The 12,192-nt window shown below is 39.9% G+C and overlaps 1 protein-coding gene across 1 annotated transcript; it reads right to left on the minus strand.

The window, feature by feature from the left end:
* Positions 1 to 227: 227 nt before the first annotated feature.
* Positions 228 to 11,222, minus strand: THAP12 (THAP domain containing 12). The gene is made up of 5 exons (XM_026853142.1): positions 10,839 to 11,222; positions 6,866 to 6,986; positions 5,117 to 5,224; positions 4,084 to 4,120; positions 228 to 3,799 (listed from the first exon to the last, which is right to left on the minus strand). Exons 2-5 carry the CDS (start codon positions 6,878 to 6,880, stop codon positions 1,851 to 1,853), a joined length of 2,109 nt encoding a protein of 702 aa, XP_026708943.1. The 5' UTR covers positions 6,881 to 6,986; positions 10,839 to 11,222; the 3' UTR covers positions 228 to 1,850.
* Positions 11,223 to 12,192: the final 970 nt, after the last annotated feature.

Below are 12,192 nucleotides of genomic sequence, written 5' to 3' on the forward strand. Positions count from 1 at the left end.
AAGCCTGGGCTGCCCCAGCCTGACTTCAGTGAGAGAGGACTCACAATCTCAGAGGACACGACCACCTCGCGTTGCTGTCTTTAACAGGGGAACTCACAGACATTCCCAGGATGGGAAAGATTTTTTTAAATATATTTTATTAAAATTGTAATTGAGATCTTCTTTAAAAAGGACAATTTTCCATATGACATCTAATTTTAAAATGCCTTTTTTTTTTTTTTTCTTCTAATAGCGTTAACACAGATTTGGGCTATTGTCATATATTCAGAGGAACAGAGCAAGCTATTAGCCAAAACACTTTACTGATTGAGGTAACAATTGCTCGAATATGAAAGCATGCCAGAAAGCATACACAAGTAACAAAGATAATACTTTTTGAATTTTTACTACTTCAATGTAAATAAAATACCCTGAAAACGTTTCTTAAAATATACATAGCCACTTTAATATCTACACTTACTTACTAAAAGATTGGCTTTTTTTTTTTTCAAATTCATTCTTAATGTTTTAATGCAGTCAAAAAATAAGAGCTGTATTTATCACAGTCTCTATTCAATTTTCTGTTGCTGGGGGCCTTTCCCACAGCAACTGTACATAAAAGGACAAGTTATAAAACTGGCATGCATCAGGAGAGCTGCAAGACTTTTCAACCATTCAAAATTTCATCTATTTCCACCTGTTTCAGTTAGAACCTTCCACAACTAAAAGCACTGTATTTAGTGCTGTCTCAAAATACTTAAAAAAAAAAACCAACTTCAGCAGAACATACAGATCAGAAGTGCTATTACACAGTTTCCCAGGTCTTAAGACAATGTCACTCACTAGAATTGCCAAAACAACAGAGAAAAAAATTGTCAAAACTAAAAGGTACCTTGCAAAAGAATACACACTCTGAGAGAGGCACAGCTTTACTACAAAATTCAATGCTATGTAAAAAGCAATTCACATTTTATTTTAAATTGCAATAAACTGTACAAAAATGTTTTCATTCTTGCCAAAAATAACAGCGATATTTGCAATCTTGCTTCTAGACAAACAAACTCTTATTTTAATCCTTCCTGCATGAGTTTACAAATAGACAATAAGATGCATGGGATTTTGTCAGAGTCAGGATAGAACAGATTTAACTGTTTGCGAAATAAATTTTAAGATTTTAGTGTCTTTTAAGAACTTCAGTATTACTGCCATGCTTGTTAAAAGCCTAAAGGGAAAAAAAAAAGTTGTGTCTCACACAAAGGAATGTAAACAGTCACTGAGAGATTAAAGAGGCTGACTCTTTCATGAAACTGTAAACGTACCTCTGGATCACTAACATTCACTTTACACCTAGAACAGTCCACAGCACCGGGATCGTGCAATAGCCGAGTGCACTCTCCAAAATGCCAATTAAATATACATCAAATACTTTTTTTTTTTTTTTTTAAAGTTTTCAAAAAGAATAAAACCCTATGTAACAGAACCAAAATTCATTATAATCTCTTTAACATTTGATGCTTTTTCTTATCTTAATTCATGAGCGAATACGTAACAGCCCCATCAGATCTACAATCACAATGTACTTTTTTCCAAGATGCCATAAAATAAGTGAGCACCTAAAGTCAATCAGACATACAAGCACCTCTGCCAAGAGCACGAGCTTCTTTTCAGGCCTGGTTTTGTTCGCGTAACACATTTAATGCAGACTAACAAAACATAATTTGGGTTGCTGACCACAGCTTCTTCAGTCTGAGACCTAAAATAGAAATAAAATCGCAGTCATTTTTTAGATTTCACAGTTTTTTTTTTCCTCAGCGTTGAAACCTGCATAAGAAAAAAACCTGTTTCAACAGATTGGTTAGAGCTTAACAAAATTAAGCATCTTCTGTTACTTCGGAGTTGTTTGAAGGAATAAAGTCCTCTTGAAATTCCACTTTACCTGGATAGAGTTTAATGTAGGTGTCCACCATTAAATCTAGGTCATGTTTTATATCAAAGTTTATGTTCAGCAGAGCTAGGTTGCTTGACCTTTGCTCTGTCAAGGTGTTTTTCAGGTATGCTTTTAAGCGCTTTCGTCCAATTTCATATTTTTCATTCTCCACCTTCATCACTGGAAGTATGCACAAGACTTTAAGCAAGGCATAAACATTAGGGAAAAACTTTATGTCGGGCAAGTGAAGTGCTTCATAAATAGTAGCTGGAAGTTCAATATCTTTTCCTCTGTGCTTCCACTTTATTCTCCAACAATGAAGCTCAGCAGAAAGCGTGTCTGGATTAGGCAAGTCATTTTTATACATGTCAGCGTGATGCTCCTCAGATGTATTGAATTTGAGTTGCCCCATGACTGAGGGCACCAATGATAAACACTTAAGAGCTTTTAAATGTTGTTCTGAGAATATATCTTTTAATTCTTGAATTATATGCTCCACTGTGGGGACACTAAGGATTTCTTTGTAGTAGTTTTCTGACGTTACCTCAGAATCCAAGTTCCCCTGCTGTGCCCTGCGAAATTTTCCTGGGAGTTTAATTTGTACATCCAGTTTTGTAGCCAAATTTGTTGCTTCCTCAAACCAAAATTCATGGTAAACTTCAATATTCTCCATCACTTCATTCAGAGAATGCAACACTGCTGTTAAGCTGCCAGCTGCAAAGAACACATCTGATGTTTGTCCTTGGAGATTTTTTCCAAATGCTCTTGTAAAAGACAGCACATTTTTCAGAATTACAATGGTGACAATGAAGTCAAAATCTGTTAATGCACTTGAAAGAACAAATGCTCGACCAGCAATAAAGTTGTTCCACCTGACAGATGAGTCGCTGCTTACCGCATCCAAGCATAGGACCAACGCTTGCATGAGGTCCACTAAAACCTCAAAAGTATCATGCCTGCCTGTCCACTGAGAACGGCAGATCTCCTTCAGCTCGCTAGCCTTCTCCTTATTGTTCTGAAAAAGGACAGAAATCATGTTGTCCAGTTCTTCTTGTAATTGCGGAGACTGATTAAAAAGACAGCAGACTTCTTCGATTGTTCCTAATGCAATAGAAACACCAACAACAGGGACAGATTTTGCCAGCCAAACGTTTAAGGCACAAGAGGAACACAGCGTATACACAGCTTGGGGATACTTTTCCAAGAGTCTTGTAGCCACAACTTTCATTTTAGAAGCAAACCCACTGGAGACAATGTAGGCTTGACCTCGACAGTACTCCATGTTTAGACCCCACTTTTCAGTAATAGTTGTGTGGAATTTAACAGCTAGAATTTCAGGATCAGCCTCATACGGTAAAAACCCTATGAATTCTTCTCTCAGATTATGAGAATCATCAACAAATCTCACCAACACCGGCAAATGCTCCTCTCCTGCTATGTCTACTACTTCATCAGTGACAATAGAAAAGAAGTGCGAGTCTCTTACTTCCCTCAGCGTCTCCTCTCTAACACAGCTTTCACAGATCTCAAGCATTTGTTTCTGCTGAGTTTTTGAACAGTACTCAAGGTTGACTGCAGTCATCTCAAATCGTTTCCTCAGAACTTCATCTCCAGCATTTATTCTATATTCCAGTAGAGCCTGAAAGTTGTCTGAAGTAAAAATACCTTCTGGAAGCTCAACAACACTATGGCCATCCAAAGGAATATTTTGTTTCCCCATCAGGATCAAAATTTCGAAGAGAGATTTAAGGTAATCTTTGTTTTCTCTTTCCTCCAGTGTTAAGGGGACTGCTTCTTCCTCTTGTTCTTCCCCTCCTTCCTCTGAGACAGTATTTCGTTCATTGCTTTCATTCAGTTCTTGAGTTGCCTGTTCCCGTTCAAAAGCTTCCTCAACTACAAAATGTAAAATACTGTCAGTGTCAAGAAAACGTGACTAAAACATAACATTTGCTTCCCCTTACTATCCTCATTACCTTTAAGTTACTGGGGTCCAGAGAAGAATGTTTCCAGTGTAAAAGTGAATGAGTAATTCGGAAAGAGTTTAAACTGGCTGTTTGAATCAAGCAGCAACTCAATTATCCTCCTCAGATATCTAAACTTACAGTTACGTGTCATGTATTATCTTGTCACCCTGAGTAAATGAAGTTTTTATGAACTCAATTATTTTGCCCACTTACTCTTTTGTTGCTTCAGTGTTCTTATTTCATCTTCACTCTTTAAAAAAAAAAAAAAAAAAAAAAAAATAACATCTAGCACATGACCATAAAATATTAATAAACACCAAGATCAGGTACAAATATTGTAGTCGAGAACATTTTAAGAGTGTTAATATTTACCAAAAAGTGGGAGAATGTCCAAGAGGAGGGGGTTTCTTCAGGTAGTTTACTGCTGTCGTGACACATACCCACTAACTACATGAGAACAGTTTGATACTGCTGCTGAGGTTCCTGTACATGTATTAGGAGTTTGTTCAGTATGTATTTTATAAGCAAGTCAATTCCATTAAAGAATTTTGTTTTAATATGGAATTGTATTGTCAGTAGACAGAACAGTCGTTAACTCTATTTTCAGTCAATAAACAGGCGAACTCATAAAGAAATATTTAGAAATTGTCTGTAATTTTCCAATATAAAAGCAGTTTAGGAGTTCAACTCCTCTTAATTGTCAGTATACTTACAACCACAGAGACCTAGAGACACTTCTTCTGTGACACAAAACATAATCGACAAGACAATTCCACAAAAAACTTCTTGATCTTGGTTTTATACATAGATCATCTTTTCAGAATAAGCTAAAATAAGCATGTCTGAAGGGGTGCAGACTTCAGAAATTAAACAGGTGAACCGAAGATCACAATCAATATGCAGGAAGAATTTCAGGGTACCATGTATAAGTTCTTATTACAGTGCTAACAAAATACAAAGGAAAAGGAAGCTATGTAATTTCTTTGGAAGACAGAATCAGCTCTGGTTCAACAAATTTCATTTTCCAGATTATTTCCTTAAACCTTTTTTAGCAAATAAAATCTATATCAGCAGAACACGTGGGCATTTAACTTATAATCAACAAAAAGATACTAGAATAGGCAATACAGAAAATGCAAACACTCGAGTGCTAAATATTATTTGACATCTAAAAGTTTCACATGAACTTACTTGCCTTTACTGTTTTAAGATTAAAAAACCCCACAAACGTACATGAAAAACTTACCAATTCTTTTATCCTTTTTCTATGTCTGCTGTGGGGATTGTTCAAGTGACTTGTAAGATCAAATATCGTTGGCACAGCATTATCCCGTAAAACTGTTCTGTAAGGGCTCTGTAAGAAGACAGACATCTAGATTAGGGATTTCTTTGGGAAAATCTCACTGTGTGTGCACGAAGAAACTCCAGAATTTCAGATGCCAAGTCATTCTCTTTTTTTATGAAGTATTTTCACTTTCTGATGTTTCAAAACAAACAGAAAGCTAAGATATGCAATTCACATTTCAGGGATATCAAGATAACATTGAAAAAGAGAGGACAGATACTAAAGAAAACCGCAACCCAAACCACAAATACGTCTTCCTCCCCATTATCTTCACATCAAAGACCCCAGATGCCATAATTTTAATTTACTGCAGTATTATGGTTTTTTATAAATAAACATTCTGGATAGAAACACATTTATGCATCAGAAAGGAAACGTTTTGTTACTATTGTGCTGGGTTTTTTATCACTTGTTTCAGAATTCTAGAAACAATCACAGAAACATTTTCATTGCAAAAATGTTGAACCGCTTCTTTATGCAGACTTATGAATTCCAAAAACCACTACTGTGAAAGACCATACGGAATGAAAATTTATCTGTCAAATGTGCGGGAGGAAGAAAAGATTTCTAGATGGTCATGTCAATGCTTCTAGCAGTAAATAAAAATATTTTAAGTAAAATTTTATAAAATATAAATGTACAGTATAAAATATATTTTATACAGTTAAATAAAAATACTTCAAGTAAAATTTTATATAAGTTTATACTGTAAACTTATGTTGCCTAAACTGGCTAATTTCCAGTAAGTACAGAAGGTTAACTGATGATGTTTATACCTGTCACTAAATTGAAGTATAAATTAAAATTAAACAAACCAAGTTTCATGATGTTTCATTTCAGATTCAGAATTACTCCCAGTATTCATCCCAGTATTTCGGGGATGCCGGCTAATGAAATACCTTGAAACGTGTGATACCACCAGGAGCTCAGAGTCTGACCTGCACATTTTAATTATCCCTTGTAACTAAAGGACTGATTTTGCCTATGTAGCAGAGTGAAATTCAGCCTAGAAATTAAAACCTGATACAAAACCCCAAGTCCACGTTTCCTGCTGTTATGTAAGCTGCTAGAAGCAACATTATCTTGTTAACAAGAAGAATTGAAAGCTATTATTTTATTAACAGGAAACAATGCCAAGATTTTAGCTGGATAAAATATAACAGGAACCAAAAGCTTGACAGATGCAAAGAACGTTTAAATCTCTTGGCCACAATAGAGTGTAATGTAACCAAATCACACCACGCATACGCTTCAGTAACAGAACATTAATGATTTTAAGTAATGAGAGGTATGCAAACTTACATACTTACACCCAATAAATTTATATAATGTAGTAACATCTAGTGACACTAAACAAAATGAGCATTGCTTTGCCTGAGGAGAGAACTGCAGTGAAGACCAGCACTCCCACAAACATATTAAACCAGCAGGAGCAGCTCTGCTTTTCTCTTCCCCAACTGCTCATTTCCATCTCATCCTTTGTGCCAACATCTGTGAGCCTGTGCAGTGCCCTGGACCATGGCAATGATCTCAATTAAGACTAAGAGATTAATTTTCCCAGGGGAATCACAGATGACAATTCAGCACTCTGATGAAAAACATTTGTCACACTTTTCAAGACGCAATAAACAAATGCTTGGGTTTACTTACACTTCTACATATCATAGAAGTCTCAAAATGTTTAGCGCACAATCTGTAATGCTTGTTGAGTTGATCTGGAGTTTTATCTTCTAAATCTGCCCTTCGACAGTTCTCTACCCATCTTTGACATCTGCATGTAAGCAAAAGAATTAGCTAGTTTTAAGATAAAACAAAATCCCCTGCAATTTCAAACCATACTCAAAGTTGGAGTGCAGCCAGCCCTGCTCTTTATGTGAGGCTAAGAAAAGTTCTGTACACCTTCCGTTGTAACATATCATCAAATCTTTTTTTAATTTTTTTTTCCTTTTGCTCATCACTTAACACCTGCCCAGCAAATTCATTAATCTCTTCCCTTGATCTGTATATTCCTGCCTTTGTCTCATGCACACACACACCCCCCCCACCAGACTGTAATGCAGTTGCTCATGAAACCTGACCATTGAATTCTTAAGAATTTAATCTTAAAAAGAGAAGTTAAGAGATATGCTTATAGACTAAAGTCATAAAGTTTCTGAAGGCAGCTATTAAAACAGTTATCCTCTCCACCTCCTTCCAAAACACAGCATTTTTCTTATTGTGGTCACTGGGGACTTCAGAGCAGATTTTTGAAGAGGGAAATAATAAAAATTAAAAAGCAATCATTCTACAGACAGTGCGCACACACCTCAAGTATGTTTTTGTTACTTGCGTATTTTCACATTTACTTCTGCCTTGGATTTGTTCTCTGAGATACAACACAAAGCTAAAGAAACATTTCTTCTACTAATAGGGCTCCTTTTAGATATGCAAGATACTGTTTCCTCTGGTGAGCAAAACACTTGTAGTAATTGATATAAACGCATTAATCAGCCTGTATTTCCCCCAACGGGGTCTATGCAATCATTTTCTTGCTATGGATTTTTGAGCAACATGCCTAGACTAGTTCTGCACAGCTACTCCAGTAAAACTCATCTGCTATTTTATTTGTGCAGTAAATACATATATCTAAAAATTAACAAGACTCCAGCCGCTGATATCTCTGTATTTAAAAGCTTTTTTTTTTTTAAAAAAGTCATTTCCTTCATGCAAAAAGAATCCTCTGAAGCAGCATGATTTTAATGCACTTGCTTACACCTCATGGCATCACAGAGCCACTAATTTACAATGACACGTAACTAAATGGAGAGCTGAAAATACAATACAGATGGCTAAAAATGTTCACATGAACACAACCGATTTGTTCATTATTCTAACGGTACAGAGTGGTTACACAAGTTCTCATTACTCTTAGGGTTAAATTCTTCCCCAGACAAACTCAAGAATGACAGAGACAACTACATTAAAAAGAATTACAGTAATATCACAATAATTCTACAACAAAAAGGAGAAGGAACTTTCACTACAGTCTCACTGACTTATTTTACTTTACAACCCATCAGTTTTCCACAGACTCTTATTTTAAAGTGTTGTGGTGGTTTGTTTTTGTTTAGTTTGGTTGTTTGGGTTGGTTTGTTTTTTGTGGGTTTTTTTTTTAATTGGTACATGTTGGCAATGTCCACAAAGTTGCAGGAACATACACAGAGAAGTTACACATAGAGTCTACTATTTCAGTTGTTCCCCACAACCCGATCATTGCTGAATTTCATGAAAGTGAAAAAATTACTTGGTCCACTTAAAAACAAAAATCTCTTTTAGTCCTAAATTAAAAAGAAGATGGGTTCTGACCCAAGAAACAGCCAGAAGCTACGAGAAAGCAATTTTGCTATTATTTTTGACTACAAATACTGAATTATTGCTCATAGTAGCAAGAAGGAAGAAAAATAAATAGTGATTATTCAACAATTTAGGAATGAAGGCTGTCTCGCCAGATGTTTTGGTGGGCAGCCCAAATGAGGAAATCCACAGTCTGAGTGGATTCACCATCACCTCTACTTTAACCGAGTGCCATAACGGGCAGCTGTGAAGATGAAAGAGGGGAATCTTGGATTCTGATCTCTGCTGGCTGAACCACTTCTGCATCTTAATTTCTTGTTCTTGCAAAATATCCAAATACCAGTGGCAGTAAGTGCCATAAAACAGGAATCATTTTTAATACTGCTCTCTGAGATCCACACAGAATATCCTTAATAATGACTTCAAATAAGAAAAAAAAAAAATGTTTACAAAACTCCTGATTTTTGGCACCGCAGATTCTGCACTCTTGCCTGGACAGTGCAATCACCCCAACAACAGAACAGGAGAGTGACCTTTATTTACCCAAATGGTTATATTAACACAGTCTTTTTACACCGGAGACCTTTAGCACAAAGGTTATATTGAATCTGGCTCTTCTACTTTCTAAGCGGGTGCCAATTACTAGATAACTCATTAAAGGTGATCGCATCGGGCTGTCACAAATGCTGATGAGCCTCCCTGCAGTTAGTGGGGAGGGTTTCAGTCCAGAGGGGTCTTCAGAGGAAGAGCCTGACCCTCATGGTTTCACCTGCCTCTCTCAGCAACTCAGGGAAGGTGAGGAAGAACACCAGGGAGCCAAGTCAGAGCTCCTCCCGTTAAGGATAACTCCTCTAAATCACCTCCTGGCAACCACAGAGGGACAAACTGGTGGCAGCAATGGTGCATCTAGAACTAGCACACAGCTGTCAAGGTCAGACAAAAATCTGCCTGAATCCCTTCAGTGCCCACGCTGCTGCCAACCAGAGAACAAGTAGACACTAGTAACAGCTAGGGACCAGATCAGAGTAATGCGTGATGGGAAAAGATAACACGGGCTCTTCAGAAAGGTCTTACTCAGGAAATGAGTCTCGCAAAGGTTAAATGAACCACCCAACATTCCTCTCCCTTCCCAACCTCTTCTACGGTTACAGAAAAGCGGCCGTGGCCGCTGCCTTTTGTGCTGAAGTCAACACTGTCTGAGCACACGATCCAAAAGCCACCCTTGGCCTCCAGAGCCCGTCTGAGGATCCTGATCAGACACCAAGCTCCTCACCCCATCGGAGCAGCAGATAGGACCCCAGAACTCTAGACAGCTAGGAAACTACTGGCAAGGGCTGGAGCGCTGACGTCCCCTCAGAGAGCTACAGGACTAGCGGGAGATGGCAGAGGGTATGTGACTGGATTCCAACATGCAAACTCCATCTGAGCCTGGATTTGGTCCTTCAGTCTTGCTACAAGTTTGGCTCCAAAAAGAATGCTCTCCGAGGAACGAGGGATGGAAGAACAAAGCAAAACGAGGTCAGACCCCTGAAATCACCCAACATAGCTCTGCATGGCATCATCCAAGCAGCAACTAGAAATATTTTAGAGTAAAATTATGTGTAAAAATTTCTCCAGTTTTTCGGTATTCAACTAACGCACACTGTATACTGTTGCACAAGTGCTTTAGTTGCAAAATACTTGGTGCAAATTACAAGTCAGGTCAATGCAATATATTACACCACTGCTTAGGTATTGCTCATAAGCTTTTAAGGTTTTCTTCAGTCACAAACTTTACATTTTCAGAGATCTGCTGACATCTCATGGAAGCTCAAATGGCAGTTTATTGAGATGCGGATAGAGTGTAACCCATTTATGTTACCTCACTACGGGTCAGCTGCAGCAGAATAGCACCTCTTTGCTTAAGAAGCATTTTGTTCTAAATACTCACACCTCACCTTAACCCAAACCACCACAACAGTCAGAAACACGGATGAAGATTAAACAGATCTTACGATGGGAATCACTGCCTAGACTGCATCAAAGTATAAAATATTGCAGGAATACAACAGAAGATTGGCAAGAAGGAGCGTAAACACGCTCAAGTGACTTGCAGCTGGGGTGCTGAAAAACACATATATCACACTAATTGTTGTTTAGCTCTGCACGCTTGGTGAGTAGAATGTCTGCACTTCGATAACACAGGCCTGTGAGAAACTCACAGGCACCTCGTCCTTGAGATTCCTGCTCTGCTGTGGGAAAGATCAAAGGACAGTGGAGAAGTACGCCTGTGAAAATCCTAGGTACATACAGGTAAAAGCAGCAAGCCCAAGACCTTTTTTAATCTCCTTTTCCGGACTCTCAAGGACCTGAGTCCCTGCTAGCGTGCCTCTGCCCAGGTGCTGCTGTGGAGATCCGCCAGGTCAAAGATAACGGGGATAAATTTACTCTTTGCATTTTATCTGTGGTTTTGTGGTTGTTTGTGTGTCCTGCCTGCACTGGCTCACACACCAGTGTCCTATTTGTCACACACACCCCTCGTAATCCAGCACTATGTCACCTCAACACACAGAGCACGACTGACAGACTTCCACTGCCTGAACCAGCGCTGGCCCTGCACAGGCTCCCCACGATGCACAGGCTCCCCTGCCTCACCCCATTGCTCCTGCACCCCTCCAGCTGCCCCACACCTCTAACAGCCATACACCCCATCACTGCCCCACACCCCTAATAGATGTGCATCCCTTCGCACGCCATACCCCCTCACACCCTCCCGCACTCCTCACAGTCAGGCAGCCCCTTAGGGCCTGGCACTCCTTCACACCCCTCCTGGCCATGCAGTCCCCCACTCCCTCAGCTCCCCACACTCCTCACAACTACACAACCACTCACTCCCGCAGCTCCCCACTTCCTTGCAGCCTCCCACTTCCCTCACAGCCAGGCAGTTCCCCACTCTCCTCACGACTATGCAGCCACTCCCTCAGCCCCCCACTTCCATCACAGCCTGGCAGCACCTCACAACCCTCAGCCCCTCACTCCCTGGCAGCCCCACAGTCCCTCACCCCCACCTCCTTGCAGCCCCTCTACTACCCTCACAGTCACAGAACCGTCTAGAATGGAAAAGACCTTGAAGATCATCCAGCCCAACCATTAACCCAGCACTGACAGTTCCCAACTACACCAGATCCCTCAGTGCTACGTCGACTCTACTCTTCAACCTCTCCAGGGATGGGGACTCCATCACCTCCCTGGGCAGCTCATTCCAACGCCCAACAACCCCTTCTGCAAAGAAATCCTTCCGAATATCTAGTCTAAACAATCCCTTGTGCAATTTGAGGCCATTACCTCTTGTCCTATTGCTTATTACTTGGTTAAAGAGACTCATCCCCCCTCTCTGCCCCCTCCTGGCAGGGAGTTGCCGAGGGCCAGGAGGTCTCCCCTCAGCCTCCTCTTCTCCAGACTGAACCCCCCCAGTTCCCCCAGCCGCTCCCCAGCAGACCTGTGCTCCAGACCCTGCCCCAGCTCCGTTGCCCTTCTCTGGCCACGCTCGAGTCATTCAATGGCCTTTTTGGGGTGAGGGGCGGCCTCCCCAGTGCCCAGCCCAGGGCTCAGATCCCTGCCCTGTCCCTGCTGGCCACGCCAGTGCTGACACCAGCCAGGATGCC

The sequence above is a fragment of the Athene cunicularia genome, assembly GCF_003259725.1.
Source record: "Athene cunicularia isolate RWA chromosome 1 unlocalized genomic scaffold, athCun1 chr1_part1, whole genome shotgun sequence".
Taxonomy (NCBI): Eukaryota; Metazoa; Chordata; class Aves; order Strigiformes; family Strigidae; genus Athene; species Athene cunicularia.

Bases quoted from the DNA above. Each gene is read 5' to 3' on its own strand.
- THAP12 (XM_026853142.1), bottom strand. The intron at 4,121-5,116 runs GTAAGTTTTTCA...TTTTTTTTAAAG, and splicing joins GAAAAAGGATAAAAGAATTG to AGTGAAGATGAAATAAGAAC. The intron at 3,800-4,083 runs GTAAGTGGGCAA...TACATTTTGTAG, and splicing joins AACACTGAAGCAACAAAAGA to TTGAGGAAGCTTTTGAACGG.